The 21,277-nt window shown below is 36.4% G+C and overlaps 1 protein-coding gene across 1 annotated transcript in view; it reads left to right on the top strand.

The window, feature by feature from the left end:
• Positions 1 to 7,379: 7,379 nt before the first annotated feature.
• LOC131062531 (plant UBX domain-containing protein 10) overlaps positions 7,380 to 21,277 on the top strand; it is a 30,704-nt gene continuing 16,806 nt past the window's right edge. The window contains exons 1-2 of the mRNA XM_057996225.2: positions 7,380 to 9,117; positions 12,682 to 12,855. Coding sequence (XP_057852208.1) covers positions 8,443 to 9,117; positions 12,682 to 12,855 — 849 coding nt within the window. The 5' untranslated portion in view covers positions 7,380 to 8,442. The remainder of the gene's footprint in view (positions 9,118 to 12,681; positions 12,856 to 21,277) is intronic.

The following is a 21,277-nucleotide window of genomic DNA, read 5'->3' as shown; positions in this document are numbered from 1 at the left end:
GCCATGGATGTCATATGGAGATTCAAGATGGCTGAATGTGATAAGCAAATGCTATGCAAGTGTAGATAGTGATGCTATGAAAAATCTCTATGCTAATACCAGTATAACAACAATACTCTAATTCTTCCTCCTTTGCTTGAGGAGAAGGGTTCTATTTATAGAAGAAATGGGGAAATGAAGGGTTAAGATTGAGTAATCTTAACAAGGGTTAGGATTGAAAGATATTCAATGCATGTGAGACTTTAAACCCAGTCCCATGTTGACAAGTGTCACCATGAGGAGGCTTGAGAGGAGAGATAAGGAGCATTAAATGCTTGAGGGGACATGATGGTTACCTTGGGGGGTTGGGTTAAGGTTAGGTTAATGGATATTCCTTTTATCCAAGGGATAAATGAATGTGCAAGGGTTAAATGGTTACCTTAGTCAAAGAAATAAATGCTTTGAAGAGACCCATGAGTCAAAAGGATGGTTAAGTTAGAGGAAAGTCTCTAACCAAAGGTAAAAGGTGAGTTAACCATAGATGGTTATGTAAGAGCCTTTAATGGTTTGGAAGACTTTAGAGGTTAACCATTTGAAGACATAAAGCCTTTAATGGTTATTGAAGACTTTGGAGGTTTTTGAGAAGTGCATTCCTTTTATTTAGGAATGTGACAATGATTAGGATAGGATTAGGCTAATTAGAAGGAGTTAGAAGAATCTAGAAGGGATTTACGCATGCAAGTGGATTTTGTAGGAGAATGCAAGTGGGAGGAATTTTGGGATTTTCAATTGAAATAAAATCATTTATTTCAATTAAATGGTGTAATTTGCATTTGGATATATATTTAAATAAATATTAATTTATTTAAATGAGAAAAAGGAAGATAAAGCATTAAATGCTTGAAGACTTTGAGGGAAACCATTAAAGGCTTAAGAAGACTCTAGAAGGAAGCCATTAAGTTTGAAGACTTTAAGCGAAACCATTAAAGGCTTGAGAAGACTCTAGAAGGAAGCCATTAAGTTTGAAGACTTTAAGGGAAACCATTAAAGGTTTCAAGTGGGTGAGGATAAATAAGATTTTAAATAAATAATTTATTTATTTAAAATAGTTGTGCAACTTGCATTTGTAGGAAAATGCAAGTGGGTGGAGGATAAAGGCGATTTAAATAAATGTTGATTTATTTAAATGTGAGAGATGGGATTTTGGGGATTCAAATAAATATTAATTTATTTAAATGTGAGAGAAGATTTAATTAAACAAATATGATTTATTTATTTAATTAATGGTCTGAATTTAGTTAAGTGAATTAAATCAAATAAATCAAATAATTTATTTAATTAATAGGAGAGGAGGGTTAAGATGAATTAATTAAATATTAATTTAATTAATTATTGATTGATGGTTAAATAATCAAATAAATACTAAATATTCATTTAATTAAGTGGACAGATTTATGTGACTACAATATCTAAGAGGCTCTTCAATGCCTCGACACATTTTTCTTGGTCTCTATCTTAGAAATTCAATGGCATAAAATTCATTGTTACAAACAACCCATTCTTCCCAATCCTTGGTGGCTTCTTAGCTATGGTTCGAAGTGGACTGGACATGGGGAGGTTTTCAAGTTCTTAGGCATTCCTTTCACCTTTCAAGATTATCTAGTCAACCTTTGGAATGTAGTCCTATCTAGAATTGAGAAGAATATCATTTACTAGATTACTAAGCCACTTTCACTAGTAAGTTTGTTGCAAAATTATTACGGTCACTCATGTGTAAATTACTCCTATTGCTAGGATCCTTCCAAATCTTCATATCTAAAGCTTGAGAAAATTCTCCAAGACTTTTTGTGAGCCTCCTCTAAAGATCAAAAAGGTTTTCATCACATTGGTTGGGAGTTCTATTGTCTCCTAAGGGAATCTGGAGCTATTTCTAGTAATGAGGTCTGGAAAACCCTTCTTAAACATTGCATTTCTTCTGGTTTTCAAACCAATAGAGCTGATTACAAGGAGATTGGTTTTCAAACCCTTCTATTTGTGAAATAATCTACTCATATTGAGGGCACTTTTGTTGCCAATATTATTTGGCATGATTGGGAAGCCATTAAGTCCTACCTTTTTTGGGGTTGGTTTTGAATTCAAGGATGGAATCTCCTTCAACCAACACAACCTTTGGTGGTATTTTATTATTCATTACCACTTGGGCTCCCTTTGGGGTTTTTTCCTTGGGTTCATGCCTTTCAATTTCATAAGAAATACATTCAGACTCCTCAAGATTTATCCTGCATAATTACTATGAACCTCCTTTCTTGAGAGGATTTGAAGGTTGAGTATCAACTCTCTTGATCAAATCAAGAGACATTCAATGTTATTTTTTCATCTCTTCTAGTGGACGTGATTCATGAAATTGGTGTTCATACAGTCAAAGCCTTTTGGAAAGATTGATGTTGGTTTCCCAACATCGCTTTCTGCAACTATAAACTATGTTTGGGATACTGTTGGCTCTCTCTGCACCTTCCTATGGTGCCTTTTATGAATTTATGGTGGCACTTGCAATCATATTTTATTGGCAAATATTGTCATTAATTACTTGGTGTTGTCATTGATGTCAACCCTCAGTCTACGTGTTGATTAGCTTGATGTTGCCAAATAACTTAGTGTTGTGATTGTCATATTGTAGATGGCTTAGAGTTGAGAAAGATATTGGAGACCGATATGATGTTGTATCAACCCTGGAGATTGTTATGATGTTGTTAATTTGTGTCAACTCTTTTCCAATGGAAGTATATGTTGTTGATTGTATGATGTTGCTCATATGTGTCAGCCCTTTGATGATGGAAGTATATGTTGTTGATTGTTAATAGTTGTTGTCATAACTATCACATGGTGCAATTGTGTGCAGAGCTATGATGGAGATGATTGCGTTGGTCATTGAAGATATACTAATGATGAGATTTGTGGTATATGCGACTGATGATGGAGGCACATGTTGCTGATATGTTGATATCTATTACATATGATGTTGATTATTGATAGCATAAATCTCATGTGGTGACTCAAATGTATGTGCAGATGGTTGTGGATTTCCACCTTTACGGTGTTGATGTCTACACTTAGTATGTTGTAGTAATATGAAATATAGATGAATACTAAGGAGATTTTCAAATGGTTGATTGTTCTATCAAATGTGTGATATCATTAATGTTAAATGCAAGCCTCATATTTTGTGTAGATGGTTCATGGTTTGTATCCACCTTCTTGGTGTTGATATCCATACTCAGGGTATTGGATGATGTGGGTATGTATTGTCATTGATAGTCATAGCATTGGTGTTGAGCTGAAGATATAGATATAGTAGAAAACAGTGATGATGATGATGATGATGTTCATGATTAACTGCAGAAGATGATATCATGATGAGGATTAGAAGCATTGAGATGAGGACTAGAGGTATTAAGATGAGGATTAGAATCATGGTGATGAAGTGATGTTTTCTGGATGATATTGTGCATACTACAAGTTGTTGTATCCCTTTATTGCTCATGAGTGAAGCAAACATTGTTCAGGCCCAGAAGTTAATTGAGTGAAATTGCAAAAGAGGTATGTAAAAAATAGTTTGGAAGAATGATCCACATTCCTTCGCATTTGTAGATATGGTCTTCTAGCTTTAGATATAATGTCTATCCTATGTGGACATTGCACTCCTATCTTTTCAGGTCCCTGGTGTTACATCTAATATTTTTAGTGATGGTAATATGTTGGCAGTCATGTGTTGATTGGTTAGGACTGGTTAGGAGAATGCTCTATATTGCTTCGCATTGATGCTCTCATTGCTACTATTTGGAGGACATGTTTATAATGTTTATGCAATGTCTGAGTTCAAATCTCAAATGATAAAATGTTCTAGAAGTGTGTTTGTCAATGCTTATCTTAAGATTGTTTCTTAGCACTCCGGTAATGAAGAATTTTGTGTCAAATTGGCTTTTGCCAGCTTGTTTTGGCTTAAAAGTATGGAGTAAGTGTTTGAGGATGTTGTTGAGGGCTGTGGAATGCCTCTATGTGGTCCACATGATGTTAGATGGTTTGGTTGGTGTTGCATTGTGTCTGATGTTTTTTTAGGGTAATTTGTTGTTATCTAGCCGACATGGCTTGTTCTCTTTCTTGTGGTGTATCTTTGGGGGTCTTTGCTAGTGTTGGAGTTTTTGTTGAGTTTCATTTGGGTCCTACAATGCCATGTGGGGGTCTTCTTTGTGTGAATTCATCTGGAAGAAGTGTTTTGGGCCAACTGGTTATGTGCTACATGTTTTACCTACACATTACCCTATTATGCGCCAACATGTGTGTTGTTTGGGACTACATTGGATGATGATGTTAATATGTTTATAGGTCCTCTCTAACTCTTGTGTGGGACTACTTTCACCATAATTGTGTTAGGGTTTCAAGCAGATCCGAAGCAAATATGAACTAACAATTATATGCAGATTTAAATACAAAAGATAAAGAAATAAAACAGGACACAGATAACACAGAGATTTAACGTGGTTCACCCAGAATGGGTTACGTCCACCATACACAGCCGTCCAATCTTTCTTATTATCCAGCAAAAACAGTACATCAACCTTACAATGCCTTAAGCATCCCAGCCGCTTATAACATCCGGACCCCGGCGAGGATACGTGCTGAGTGTACAGTACTTTGCTGATCAATCACCACATTTCAACAAATTGTGTTTTGTCGCTAACCAAGTTATGGGATCACCTCTTGTCCCCTATTCTAGCTGACCTAATTGATGTTTTAAGATGATGTGGATGATATATAAAGTAAATCAAGACAATTCTCAAGGGTGTGGATTAGAGTGGAATGTGGAAGATATGAATGTGAAGCTATAAGTGTGTGTTGTGGAAGTATTAGAGCTGAATTGCCTAATGGTTACTTGAGGCAGTAAGCCAAGAGCAACTACATTTAGAGGGGATTGTTGGATGTAGGGTTGTTGAAGGCTTATTCATTATAACTCAAATATTCATGTATCTTTCTTAGAGATAGTGAGTCTCTCTAGAAATTTCTTTGTATCTTTCCCTAAGGAAGTGATCCTCAATTTCCAATTCCTTCCCGAGCAATGAACATCTTTGGACAATGATCCCTAAAACAAATTATAATAATGTTTATATCATGTGAGTTAACTCTCGCCGTGGTTTTTTCCTTCTTGGGGTTTCCATGTAAATCTAGTGTTCTCTTGTCCATGTGTGTTCATAGCTTATATTTATGTGTCGATAATTATATTAAAGTTTAAAGTTGAATTTGAGCTATAAAGTGTTAAGATTTGTTCAAGACTTTATTCACCCCCCTCTTAGTCCTGGGGTGTGTTCAACACCTTTGTCAATTTGGTAATGTAGATTTTATAACATTTAGTCGACTATTGTTGAGCCTAAGCTTGCCCACTTCGCTTGGTGTATTATTTTCCAAGGCTTTCTTTTAGGTTCTTGTCTTTGACATATGGGCATCCAAGACCCCCATTGCTCATTATATGGGCAACCAAACTCCTTTAAGCACCTTTTCCAGATTTTGTCACTATGCTCAACAACTTTGGAGTTGGATTTATGACTTTTTTTGCCCCTTTAGACCAAATCCTTTCTCTTGGCATATGTCTCTTTTGGGGGATTAGCCTTGCATCCCTTTCAAATATGCCCAAATTTGGCATGCTTTCAAGGTGGAGATTCTATTTTCTATGTGGAATGGTAGAAATTATATGGTTTTTTATCACTACTCAGTTGATACAAATGTTTAGATTTTTTCTAAATCTTTCATTTGCTCAAATGTTATGTTATAGATCCAGGTACAAGCCAACAAAGTGGCACTAAAGGTGGCTTACCTTTAAGAGCTCCTTGATCATTGGGGCAATGCCCCGTGTATTGTTTCTAGGGTGCCCTTAGACACTTTTGCCTCTCACGACCGTTCTCTGCCTTGTAGCTAATGCTAAGGCCAGAGCTTCTTTGCTAAATGATCTTGCCCCCCCCGATCCTAGGCTCCTTGCCACAACTTTGATGGTAGGAGTGATTCATATTGACATCACCTTGCCTCAACTCCTCTTGGTGGTGTTGCCTATGGGCGGCCTTCGAGTGGTGTGAGGTCGTCGACTAACAATGGTGGTGGTTGTTCAAGACTAACTCTTTTAAGTGGTTCCCTCAACTAGCCTTGGCTATTTCTCTAACATAAAACAAAGAAATAATTCATAAGGATGAAGAAGATAAAGTTAACAAGGGGTGGCCAATTACTAATGTCGACCCAGATCTTGTTAATTTATGGGGTAAATTGGATGATAGGGACCCCTTTCTGCCTCCCATTGAGTTACTCTCGTCACTTAGCAATTGTTTATCGTTGTTTATTTACTTTTTGGGCATTGCTTGTTTGAACTCTAGGGTGTGAGCTTGTGTCCAACCATCTTTTTTTTATGAATATGTCTGTATTTATTTATTAATAAAATCAACGCACTTATTCATAAAAAAAAAAGACATGACTTTGAAACCAATGTAGCTCCATAAATGAAATGAATATGAAAAGATTAATCAATGAAATGGACGATATTTTTAATGAAATTCATATCATTCATTCATTGATTAAAATGTAATATAATGTACATATCAATGTAAAATGATTAAGAAATAAAATATAAAATATTGTTCTACTACATTTAGGATTATGTATAATAGTCTTATATTTTTTTTTGACCAACATGATTCAACCATGAGGAGTGCAAAATTCAACCCTTAATTTAAATATTCAAATTTCAAACTTCCCACCTCTCCTTAGTAGTTATTGCGAGTCAATTTAATGCAAGTTTTTGTGAATTGTTGCTATGTCATGGTATTCAGGATATTCAATGTGCATTTAGTTCATGCAAGTGATTGGGAGGATAAATATTTAGGGCACACTTCATTCTCTAAGGGACAAATAATCATTGTTTGCATTAGGATCATATCTCATTTGCATGTTGTCTTCAAATATTCATTTAGAGTAATAAAGTTGGTCTATATAAGAGGTTATGTGTTCAATTTTAAGCAAGTCAAATTCAACCTTTTTTAGACTACACACAACTTAAGACATTCATTACATCATGAGCATTAATATTTTAAACCTCCACAATTAAATTTTGTATAATATAACATCACTTCTTTATCATTATTCTCAAAATTACATTCTTCATCTATTATTTTTAATTTCCAAAAAAATTCAAACTCTCATAGATGATTACTTGCATTAATTGGATCAATCAACCTATATTATTTACATAAAACTATTTATTTTTTAGTTATTTTAATAAAATAAAATGCTATCTATTTCTTTATACAGCTAAAGTTATGTTCTTCACAAAACTATTGCCAGAGATTTATGATTCGTTCTCGATCTTTCTCTTCCTTTCTTCCTTTGAGATGCCACATGATATTTTCTCAAAAGACAGAAGTAGTGTGGTTTATTCGATGCAAATGTTGAAAATTCTTCCTCTTTACTTGTAGATTAAATAAAAATACCTGCCGACAAAGTAGGCTGGCAGATTCCTATTAATCAATTTTTTTTTTTGCCATAGCAACTTTACGTCAGAATCCAGTAAGGCCGAGTTGCAGATTTGGAACTGGGTTCTGTTCTTTTGAAAATTTATGCTACAAAGTTGAAATCTCAATGAAATATTGATCGCAATTGGGCCAGAATTTATTTATCTGGGATATTCTTTTCTTCACTTTGTAGCAGAAGCAATCCTTAGGCATTGTTGGGGTGAAATTCAAATTCTTCTGTAAAAAGTAGCACAAGGATCAGAATTTCATGGAAAATAATAATTCCAAAGTCAGATGCTCTCAGGATGTTACAGGCGTGGAGGACATATCGATTTGCTCCAGTATTTTGCAATTTCATGGTTGGAATTTGGATGCTGCAGTATATTATATAGTGGATGATGGGACTCTCAAAGAAACACCCACAAGTTCTATATATAGTAGCTTGAGTAATTGGGTTCCAACATAGAACAAACTGCCTATCATAAAGAAGGGATTTCGCAAATTCAACTCGGTGGATTAGATTCGATAGAGAATTTTTTGATAGGGAAAAAGGTGATTATCATTATAGTTTAGCCCAATCGGATAAATTTTTTGATAGGGGAAGAGGTGATTATCAATATGGTTCATCTCTGAGCCAAACCCCACAAGCTACTGTTTTTGATAGGGAAAGGAGTGATTATCATTATAGCCTATGGCTAGGTGAACCTTAACAAGAGAGTTCGTTTGATAGAGAAGAAGGCGATTATCATTACAGTTCCTATCTAGGACAAATCCCACAAGGTAAGTATTTGGAAAGAGGAAAAAGGTGATTATCATTATGGTCTAACTCTAGGCCAAAGCCCACAAAGAAAGTTTTTATGATAGGGGAAGAGAGGATTATAAGAACAGCTATCCTTTAGCCCAAACCTCAAAATACGCTATGGACAATCATGGATTGAGAGACCCACTTGTTGGTAATGGAGATAACAGGGGGTGGAGGGATCACCAACAGCAAGTGGGTTCTAGCTTAGAGCCGCAGTCTAGCTGTGCTGCTATGATGGCAAAGATAATTTCTCTGCCTTCGAGTATTATAGGGGGAGTGTCCAAAGCAGTAGGATATGGAATGACAGTGGCAGGAGGAGTTTTATCTCATATTGGCATGGGCAGGAGACATGGAGGACCTCAGAGGATCCAGCAACAGAATGCCTTTGTAGACCCCTTTTCATCATATGTTCAGAATGATGAGCCTCCTGTGATTCCAATTCAATCAGAAGCATTAGCTTTTATTATAAACTTTGAGCAACAGTATGGGCATTATCATCCTTCCTTTGTGGAATCAAATTTCATTGATGCTTTAAGAAGGGCAAAAGACGAATACAAATTTTTGTTTGTGTATCTGCATTATCCAGACCATCCACACACCAATATCTTTTGTCAGAACACTCTCTGCTCCGAGCTTGTTGTACAGTACTTGAATGCCAGCTTTGTTTGTTGGGGTGCTACAGTGAACAGCAGTGAGGGGTTTCGTATGTGCAATGCGTTACAAGCAACAACGTTTCCCTTTTGTGCACTCGTAACATCTGCTTCATATGAAAGTCTTGCAGTATTACAGCAGGTTTGTCTATGGTGCTCCCATCAATTTTTTAGTTGCGTATAAGGCTTTAATTATATGACACGTGATCCTCTCACTGTAATGAACAGTCTATTTTGTTAATTATTATCAGCATTATTTCAAGATATAAACAATCGAATTTAGATAGCTTCTCAAAGCATACGCATATCGATATACTCTTGAAGATTTCATCATCACATTTCTGTCATCCGTTGTAGCTATAAATTAGATTAGAAAGAACGAAAATTGCTTGAATGCCTCAACTCACAAGAGCAGCTGATTGGATTACTAACTATTTTGTCTTGTTTAGCAACCTTTTCCCTCGCTCTAAATCCTCATTCCAGATGAGCTCTGGTGTTCCCAAAAACTTATAAGTTCCTGCTATCGTTAAAAATGTCAAGTCACTCATAAGTTCTTGCTGTTGTTAAAAAAGTTTAGTCCTCCATCGTTTGTAGCTTTTTATTTAATGCAACCTCGTTGACCAACTATTTGTTGAACTAATAGTGCTTCTATGACAAGAATGCAGAATAAAGTATTTTCTTATTTCTTCATGACCCTAATGAAGCTAATATGTATATGAATAATTGGTGGCTCATTTATATTATAAAAACAATACCTATATTTATACCTATGCAAATAGCTTAAACATAAGGTTTAACCTCCTAAATAACCTATTGGTTTTAATATGGGCGCTACCTTCTAAAAACAAGCTAACAATATCCCATAATATCAAATATTATATAATTCCCTCTTTATGACTAAATCAGATGCAATCTAAATATTAGTCTAGTTAATGGTTAAGGTTTAGCCATGGTATGCAAAGCTCAAAGACACCTATTAAGTTTTGTTGCAAATGTAACAATCCTTTAGTGTCCATGGGTACCATTCCATCTCACTAAAGTGCATGGGTAACTAGTTGCTGCAACTACTGAGTAAACTGTGAATGCTGGGTTTACTTGGCAAAGACTCTGCATGCAATCTGTTTCAGCATGTCTTGAATTTTTCATCCTCCACCTATTTATTGTTAGAGTTATCAAGTCACAAAAAATATGTTATCTTAATAAGTTAGCTAAGCTAAATGTTTTTAATTGATTCCAGTTACCAAGACTAAACAACAATCTAGAGACATTCCATATAATCCAAGCGTATGCTGTGTTGACCTCCTAAATGCCTTACACTTGATGCTCAATGTCCAATGACACTCTTGTCCTCGACTTGATTCAAAAGAATTGTCCTGCAACCTTGAAGGCTTCTTGGACGTCCATTCAATGAATGCCCCTTCAACTCACAACTATGGTCAAATTCTTAGAAGCACACATTTACGATCTTTGCTGCAAAGCAGTTAATCCCTTAAAAAACATCTGATGGAATTCCCATCACCTATGACTTGACAATAACAATACCGCTTTTCTTTGACACATCCCAAGTCCACATCCTCCATCAAACACCCACATTCTTTACCAAACACTACTAGACTACACTCATCCATCTGTGTCCTAACATCAGACTATCCTTGACGAAAGTTATAAACATGTCTTCCCTTCAAGCTGCTTCAAATATCACCTCAGTCCTTGAGTCACTGAGTTACCCACCTTGGTCACTTGAATACTTCATTTGATGGGCCTTAGCCTTGGGGTACTTACATTTCTCCTTGGCCCCTGATTTTAGAACCAGTTCCTTCCATTGCCAACTAATGAGATGTTTTCCTCTTTCCACTACTTAAGGTCAATTCACCATTTCCAAGCAATCAAATACATGCTAGCAAAGATAGGACACTATTTACCAGGAAAATATGTCCATCAATCTCAATCATCTATTTAGTAGATGATTTGCAAAGTTCAGAGGAAACACAATTTGCTTCAAACCTTCCAAATTTAGCTCCACAATCAAACTAGATTCTTTGATTCCATCATCACCCTAAACAGGTGTTTTTCTATGCTCATCTCAAAATTTAAAAATATGTGGTAATATCAATTTCAATTCCCAAATCCTATGCAAGAGGTCAATAGACTCTTGTGTCTGATCTGCATTTCAAAAGTTCTCGACATGAAGACTCTCGAGCATTGAGAGACATGCAGTTTTTACAGCTCTATATCCATTCTCCCACATAATGTAATACAATTTATGGGCCTCTACACCGTGGCCGAACTTAATAATTCCACTATTTAGAAATCCATAGATTGATCCGTATATAACACTCTTAGATAAATTTTATAACCTACTTAACTTGCTCAGTTGGCTCTTTGTTGCTAGACCATCCAAACAATGAAGTATTTGAACTGGCTAGGGTGGCAACCAGTTTAATCAAACAACCAAAGATCAAAATAGTTTTGTCAACTCTGATTTTCACCAAGAGTATGAATTATTATATTGTATGCCTTTAAATTTGGAGTGCACCAACAAGAAGTTCCTCCATTCAGTTGTCATTCCCAGCATCCTAGTAAGTATATGTATCTTGATCTGGCAAACAGTGGCTTTTGCAAGTCCATGGCTGAAGTGCAGATGTCTCTCTCTAAATGGTTAAAACTGTCAATATTATGCATGATACATAGGTAATAATTCAGTTTGTCTTAGAAGCAATAATTTTTTATGGAAACATAGTTTTCCTAGAATGGAATTTAGGGAGTATTGCAAATGTGAAGTATACACTGTAAGCTCCTAGAGGCAAGACCCTTGATTCCACAGGAGCATCCTGGCTAACTTGATGGTTAGAAAGTGTAATTGAGCTGGTAAGATCGATTAAAGGAACAAATGGCCACTATAATCCAATGTCACGAGATGGTGTCACAAGATGGTGATGGCCTGTGTCACACACATGTTTGACTCTTAGCATAAAATAGAACCAAAATAAATAAATAAAAATTGAGGTATTCTTACAAGCTGTACCGCAATTTACTAATTTGCAGGGGAAGATGAGGGATGCACAAAGGAAAAGGGCATTTTATGCTTGAGTAATTAGTAATTACATATCATGCAATTTTTGTCTTCTAATTTATTGTTGCATTTAATTTTTTTGTTGAGATTATTACTTTTTCACAGTCCATGATAATGTGTGCAAATTTTCTGGAGTAATTTATGTAAGTAATTTTAACATCAATATCTCAGATCACACTTTTTTGACCAGAGTGTGTTCCGAAACATAGTTGTTAAAAATACTTGATTTACTTAAAATAAATTGCACACAATGGTTTTGTTGTTATCAATTCTTGCAGTCTTCATATATTTTTTTGTTCTGTTTTGGCCCTTAACATTCTGTAGACAAACGCGACTTGATATAATCAAGAATAACATCTGGATATAATTCAACCTGGCTCAATATGGTATTTATAGTCATCTATATTTGCTAGAATGATATTTTTTCCCTTTTGTTCGCTATCAATCATCTTTCTACCCATAATATCTATTTACACCACGACTATTTCTCTAGTTTCTTATGCCACTTGTGGAGGATTGCAACGCTAAGGTTAATATCAAGTCATATGAAGTATTTTGTCATTATGAATCTTAGTTGTCAAGTGGATTCCTTGTAGATTTTCCTATTAAACTTGTGTTTCTTATTTGGATTAGGTGGAAGGTCCAGTGCCTTCGGAAGCATTGGTTGAGATCTTACAGAGAGCATTAGAAGAACAAGGTTCAGCTTTGATGAATGAGAGGCTTAAAGAAGAAGATGGGATCTTGTCAAACAGGCAGCTAAGAGAGAACCAGGATGCAGCATATCAAGCGACACTAAGAGCAGACAAGGTTTTTCTATTATGTCTATTAACAGTTAATACATTTTGTTACGCAATCTAAATGTTCATAGCCTCAATCTTTTTCTGCCACATTGCTCTTAAGGTTAAAGGATATTAAGTTTGATCTTTTGTCATGGACACAACATGATAAAGTGGATTTAAATTTTCACATTAGTTAGGAAAATCTCTGCAAACTCCTTGGCATCTAAACTTAGAGCTGAACTTAAATACTAAGTGCATTGACTCCACAAGGGGAGATTTATAGATAGCATTTCAGCATATGAAACATCACTTAGAAAAGAACAAAAATGAGAGAAGAAGAAAAATAGAATCATCATAGGCAAAAGTGACATAGATATACCTTGGGAACCCCTTTTAAGAAAAATCAGGCCTCCAAAGCGTTGAAACCAATGTATTCCCAGTTAATATACATATAGTACTTGAAAAAATACTTATAAAAAGATTTATAAGAATTACATTTCAAATGGAACTTTGGAAAATTAGTAATAGTAGCAAAATTGCAAATACTAAATACTAAAATTTTAAATACTTGAATACTAAATAAGTTTTGACAAATGAAAATGTCAAATTGGAGATTTCTATTGTATCCAAAATATCATAAAGATGATTACCATGAGTAACATGATATCAAAAGAAGTACAAAATGTCAAAATGTAGTGAAGGGAGGCCTCTAATCATCCCCAAATTCATCATCACTAGAACTACTAGACTCCCCATGGTCAAACTCCGCCAAACTAATACCAACCAGCAATGCATCCAGAATCATGGCATCCTCATCAATCTGTGCTAGTTCCTCTGGCTCTACGTCCTGTCGTGTTGTTGGGCTCTCTTTGTACACAAGTGTCTTGTGGTCAATGAGACACAAAGCACTACATACAACCACAAGCTTCTCTTCTCTCCTAGAGGTAAGTTTGTTCCTCTTAAGAGAGTGAAAGAAGCTATAGGTAGCCAGTTCCTCTCAGCAGTTGAAGAACTAAAAACCAGAGATAGCAATTGAAGTAGTGAAATATTCTAGTCCATGGAGATTCCATCACAAAATCAGGTCCTCCTATGTCATAGTTGCCATATCCATCTTGGCTGCCTCAAAGTAACCCCTAAGAGTGGCAAATTTGGTCCACATAATGCAAATCGCGCTAGCATCTATAGGTTCATACATCTTGTCAATTGCCCTAAGGAACATTGCCTTCTCCTCAGCATCCTATATTGGTCTAACTCTACCAGGCCTAGTCTTGTACAACTTAGGATTCAATGCCTATCTTAGGATTCAATGCATAGGCAGCCATGTGCAAGGGATTTTTGAGCTTCTTCCATCTCCAATGAATGATTGGTTGATTGTGCTCATTGTAGAATGCCAATGTGGGTTCCTTCTCTCACACGACAACCCTCATTTGGTCAAGCATAGAATCAATGCACTCATATACCTCTCCAAGGTTAGGTGCATCTGCATCCCCATATCCTCATCTGGTTAAGCATAGAATCAATGCACTCATATACCTCTCCAAGGTTAGGTGCATCCACATCCCCATATCTAATGACTTGGAAAACTAGAGCAATGATGGAGACTATATATTTTGCATCACTCCAAAACACATCACTCTTCACTATATCCTTCACCCTCCTCCCCTACTTTGTCTTGGACTTGGCCCATCGATTCCATTTTGTTGTTATAACCATGATCTACAATGACTCTTGCAACTCAATCATTCTCTCCAAGAGAATGAAATAGGATGCATATTTGGTCTCAACAGGTTTCAAGAACTCCCTCTTAGAGAAGCTCCTATAAAGTGCAGGTTGCAAATAAACATTTGCACATACCTAGCATCATTGACCATTGCTCTAATCCACTCACTCTTCCCCATGCCCTTGATTGCATTGTTCATAGCATGCAAACAACATGGAGTCCATCAAATATGTCTGCAAGCTGCCTCAACAGGTTCCCCCGCAGCTTTGCACACATGTGTTGCATCTGTCACTATTTGAACCACATTTTGTGGCCCAACCTCCTCAATATCCTCCTTGAGGACCTTAACTAAAAATCAGCATCTTTGTGATGCCCTATACAATCATTTGCCTTAAGAAAGTATGAGCCCTCTGTGCATGTAACCATGATATTGATGAGGGGATGATGGCTAATGTCTATTCATCCATCCATGACTATACTACATCTAGTCTTCACCCAACATTCTTTCATTCTTTCCATGAACACATTATCTTGGAATTGTTCTTATTCAATATCGTGGTCCTCAGTTTTGTCTCACCTGGTTACACATATGATGGTCTTTCCCTTGCTACCATCAACATCGTCTCCCTATAATAAGGAGATTGAGCTAAATGAACTTTCCAATGGCATCAGTCATCTCATCCTTCAATTGCACATTGAACAAATCAGCTATGGGGTTACTTTGCAATTTGTGTTTCCCCTTGAGGACCTAAAACTGAAAATCAGCATCTTTGTGATGCCCTGTACACTAAACTGCTTTAAGAAAGTATGGACCCTCTGTACATGTAACTATGATATTTATGAGTGGACGATGGCTAATGTTGGTCCACCCATCGATGACTATACTGCATCCAATCTTCACCCAACATTCCTTCATTTTCTCCATCAACACATTGATCTTGGAATAGTTCTTATCCAAGATCATGGTCCTCAATTTGTCTCACCTATTGGCACATATGACGGTCCTCCCCTTTCTACCATCAACATCATCTCCCTAAAGAAAGGAGATTGAGCTACATGAAAAGGGATGCCATTGGCAAAGAACTTGCCAATGGCATAATCTATTCCTTCAGCTGCACATTGAACAAATCAGCTATAGGGTTACTATGCAATTTGTGTTTCTCCTTACCCTCTCTTGCATGGACATTGAAAGAAGAACCTGACATCACTCCTACTCTCCTCCGCCAAGTATGACTAGAACTCTCTGGTTGGCTCTGCTGAACATGTCTCATATGAGACAAAGTAGTAAGCATAGGTGTAGCTGCAGCCTGCACTGTCATCAGGAACACCCTATAGCTTGTTTATCTCAACTCTGTATTTGAGGTTTGTCACTTTCGCCAAAAAAGAACATGTATTACACCTTTTCCTCGAATAAAAAGGTGTGCATTAACTCTAGTAATGCTGCCATACCATTCTAGATCACAAAAGTGGCACTTCCACTTCCTTGTGCCACGAGATGTCCTTGACTAGGTAATTTTGTTGCAAACTATCTAAGAGAAGACTTATGATCAAAAGGACCGCTAGCATACTCTGCCAGTAATGTGGGGGGGCACTCTATACTAGCTATTGCACTTGCCATGGAACTAGTTTGGGCTTCAAGCTTAGCCCCATGGTCACCCCCCTTAGCCTTAGGTTCATATCAAAATTCAGTTTCACTATGAACCTCTACCTCTCACTCATTTCATGAGAGCGCATTGTGACATTGCAATAAACAATACAAATTCAAATTTTATAATTTTATAAATTATAATTCTATAAGTGCCTAGTTTGACAATTTTGAAAATAAAATTTAAATTTTGATGTTGAATCTTGATGACAATATGAAAATTTAAAAATGAACAATGAACATTGAAATGAATCTTAATCTATGAACATTGAATATGCAGTTGCAGCCATAAAACTTAGAAAATGAAACTTACAACAACAAAAAAAATTGAAAAAATAGTCATAGAAACCTACCTTGTGCTTGAAAAATCCCTCCAAGTTGATGTAGAATCCTCCTCTTCTTCTTCCTACTCCTTCTCAACCCTCTTGCACTTGCAACATCTCAATCTCACTCCTTCACTCACTCTCTTGCTCCTCTTGAACCTAGTTGCTGAAAAACATAGAAATGCAAATATGAGTAAGAATGAGGATTTGTGAGTGTTTTATAGAGTTTGGAGAGCATGTATGGGGCCCACTTGCCTTTAGGGTTAGTCCTTGGGAATGAAATTCGAAAAAAATAAAGAAATTTTTAAAATATTGTTTTTTGGGATGCCCAAGATGAGAAATGCCTAGGCGTCCCAAAGACATTTGAGGGACGCTTGGGCATTCCTAGGATGTCCGGAAGACGTCTCGACGTCCCCACCATCCCTGTGGCGTCTCCCAAGTTTTGGCAGTGATGGTGGTTTGGCGAGGGGACATCCCCACCCCATCCCCGTGTCTCGGGGATGTCCCCATCTTGGAAACAGGGGAAAAGGGGGGAAACGTGTCCCTGTGGTACATTTTCTTGGAACTAATTTAGGAATGGATAGCCTTTGAAGGTTGGGACCTTCTCTACTTCCACCTCATTGGTCTTTACTAAGAAAAATTGACATTCATTTTACTGCTTATACTCTCTTTAACTGCATGCCACTAACTTGCTTAAGGCTTGCTGGTCTTTTGTTTACCTTGAATTTTCACTTCATCACCTAAATCATCCAAGCATTCTATTATTTTAGCATAATAGTCGAGCAACACCTTGTGGCTATGCAACTAGTTTGTCCCTAAGATAACATCATAGAAACCTAGAGGAGCCTCATATAGATTGATATAGGTAGGGAAACTAGGGAGTTCTAGTCAGACCTCAAACAGTCATTTGTCTATAGACAGGTATAGTTATTTCCATTCTCAACATCCCATGTGTGCTGCATTGTTTGAGCTGGCCTTCTTATCCTTTAAAGCATTCGGTATAACTTGTGTCAATTATAACACTTGTTGGTTGTTGTAGAAGCTTACTTGGTAATTCTATGCATGCCACTTGGTGGTTTTCTTGATGTTTATTGATTATTGCATGAATATGGTGAAGGGGGAATTGTGAATAGCTAGGCGCTTTGCCTTGGCTATTGATCATTTCCATCATTGCCTTCTCAATGAGTCCTCCAAGAACACTGGCTAGCACAATAGTTATCTCTACAAATGAAACGTGCCTCTTTGAAGTTTTTATTCCTCTAACCTTGGTTCTCCATATTATGTTGCTCCACACAATAATTTCATTTCCCATTTCTGTTTGTATTTAAATTGGTCTTTGTCATTCCTATTTTTATTCCCATTTCTAAAACTCTTATTCCTAGAGAACTTATTGTCATTCCTCCCTTAAGAACTTAAAAAATTAATAATATTTTAAGTGGGGCTCAATCACTTTATTTTCAAAGGGGCAACTTAAATATTATTATAGGCCTCATGTAATGCTTAAATAAGTGGTTTTAACACTCTATTCAAAAGGGGCCTTTGGATGCAATTTAAAATTATTTTAAATGCTTGGATAGAAAAGTAAATAAAATAAAATAGAGGGCCCAAAGTAGGCACCTCTCACATCAAATCATCTGATTTTGCCATTTCAACTATTCCTTCCAATCTCAAGTTGGAAGCTTTCAAGGACGAAAGTCCTTGGTGTTGGAGATTTGGAGGATGAAAATGAAGAGCACACAGTTATACTGAGAGGGGGGGGTGAATCAGTATAATGAAACTTTTTGCCAATTCAATATTTTATATGATAGAATCAATCACTGAAAAATAGTTATGCACATGAACACAATAATTTTGAGTGGAAACCCAATGCGGGAGAAAGCCACTAAAATGATGTTATATATATATATATATATATATATATATATATATATATATATATATAATTCTTCTTTTACAATTGTTTGTGAGCACCAACCCCCTAATTTTTGTTTTGTGAGCACCAACCCACTGGAAGCACCAACTCCCCAAATTTTTTGTTTTGTGAGCATCAACCCACTGGAAGCACCAACTCCCCAAATTTTGTTTTGTGAGCACCAACCCACTCTATGAAAATCTGATTATATTTTGCACAGCACCCCTACACACAGCACTTTCTCTTCAGATATATTCATTTATTTTATTCTTCACATTCCACACATTACACTCACATAACACAAAATATATCTAAAAACTCTCCTCCTATATGAACTTCTATCTGAAGTATAATTTCAGAATTATACACTCCTTATTCTACACTACGCACCACACACCATATACTCCACAACACCCCGCAGATCTGAATATATATTCCTTACGTACTCATACCATCTATACTCCTGCAACACTTCACCCACAATTGTTTCTCTTTATATATTCTTATGCGTCTATGTGAAGCAAGCCATCCTTTTGAATGGTTGTGTCTATTGTCAACAACCTTTAACACTTAATTTTTCTTTTCATTAATATAAAGTGTTGCCATTTAATAATCTAAATCGCTGTCTATTATATCATTACCGAACCCTTTCATTCAATCGCATTGTTTATTTCTTTAGTAATCACACTTCTTATTATTAAGAAGTCGCGCACCTTCTCTAATAGTGTTGACGTCAACTATTGTCTTTCAATAATATAGATAAATTAGTGGCTTTTCATTCAAAGTATTTGATTGATATTGTCAAATCGTAGCTTCCTTTAACGAGTTTGATTATCCATATCAAATCATGGCACTAATTTATCAAACACACGATGTATCATTTCTGTAATGAATTCACCCAACATTTGTCCTTTGTCTTTACATCTAATCATTGCTTCTGAAATCGCTGCCTTCTTAATAGGAATCGGCCACTTTAATCATGCTGGAGTTTATATTATGCTGTTCAAATCGATGTGCCTTAAATTCAACAATGGTGGTGTCCACGTTCGAGCTCTGCATCCCAACACTTGGCAACTGCTGCATATGGCAATGATACTTTGTCTTGAATCGCTCCTATATAATGTTCTTATCTTTTACATCTCCAGATTCAACGTTGGTTATCTATCTTGATCGCAATCTTCCATATGTTGTAAATCGTTGACCTCTATATGATGAACAAGTCGGCAGTATGTTGTTCGTTGCATGACTTCTAACATATCTATCGCTTTGTTATCAATACTCAGTGTGATTGCTTGCTGTATGATTGCTGTATCAATCACTTCGTTCTAAGCACTTCCTTTCACATTGCTTTGTAATAAAATCATATTAACTGTTTGGAGCACCTTATTATATCAGTCATTGTATTGATGATTAAATCAATGCTTAACCTCCAATTTTCTTCATCATTGTTCTCATTAATAATGATGACTGCTTATCATTTCAATCGCCGTATTCACTATTCTACAGATCGTTGCACTATGAATCTCTGACAATTTAGATAATCTCTGACAATTTAGATAGTCGCTGTACTCCTCATAATGTATATGGTCTTCAGATATTATATACGGCTATTCTTGGTTTTGCTGGGTTCAATTCACAATTCAAGGAAATGTCATTAGAATATCGTGCATATGCTCAGTATGTTTGACATTGTTTATATTTGCTGATGATAAGATATTCTGGAAATGTATTATTAATATTTTGGACCCGTCCTTTTTTGACATCAATGACAATACTTTCATCAATCTCCCCCTTTGTCATTGATGGCAACCTTTCAATTCAGATTGCTCCCCCTCAATCCAACACTCCCCTTGTCTCCAATTTCTCCCCCTTTGACATCAATGGCAAGAGATTTTATGCTGTTTGTACCCTGCCCCTCTTTATTATATGCTTCAGACGAAGCACTTACTGAGAGGATGAGAGTGATATTACTCCCAATTTCTCCCTCAGGTACTCAAAAGTCTCTTTTGGAAGAGGCTTTGTAAAGATATCTGCTAACTGCTCCTTTGTTGGAACATATTCCAACTTTACTTGCTGCTCAAGAACCTGTTCTCTTAAGAAATGAATTTTGATAGGGATGTGTTTTGTCCTGGAGTGCATCACCGGATTCTTTGACATACTGATTGCACTTGTATTATCACAATAGATAGAGATAGGATGATCATATTCAATCTTAACATCTTGCAAGGTTTGTTTCATCCATAATACTTGCGTACAACATGTTGCTGCTACAATGTACTCTGCCTTTGCATTAGATAGAGATATTGAAGCCTGTTTTTTGCTCAACCAAGATACAAGGTTGTTGCCAAGGAAAAAGGCTCCTCCGCTAGTGCTTTTTCTATCATCCTTGTCACCTGCCCAATCAGCATCTGTGTATGCTCTAAGAGTGAAATCATCACATTTTGGATACCACAATCCAAAATCCATCGTACCCTTCAAATACTTGAAGATTCTTTTAACTACCTGTACATGTGTTTCCTTTGGTGCTGCTTGATACCGTGCTGCTACACCAACAACTTGCATTATATCTGGCCTGGTAGCTGTTACATATAAGAGACTTCCAATCATGGATCTATATTGAGTCTGATTCGCATCAGGTGATTCATCATTTTTACTGAGTTTGCAACCAGTGACCGATTCATCATTTTTACTGAGTTTGCAACCAGTGACCATAGGAGTACTGACAGGATGGCAATCCTCAAATCTGAATCTCTTCAACATCTCCCTAACATACTTAGTCTGTGAGAGAAATATCCCTTTATCTGATTGTGAAATCTGCAATCCCAGGAAGAAAGAAAGTTCTCCAAGCAT

Source organism: Cryptomeria japonica, chromosome 1 (assembly GCF_030272615.1).
Source record: "Cryptomeria japonica chromosome 1, Sugi_1.0, whole genome shotgun sequence".
NCBI classification, from domain to species: Eukaryota; Viridiplantae; Streptophyta; class Pinopsida; order Cupressales; family Cupressaceae; genus Cryptomeria; species Cryptomeria japonica.
The sequence above is the reverse complement of the archived record's forward strand: the minus strand, read 5'-3'. Positions and strand labels throughout refer to the sequence as shown.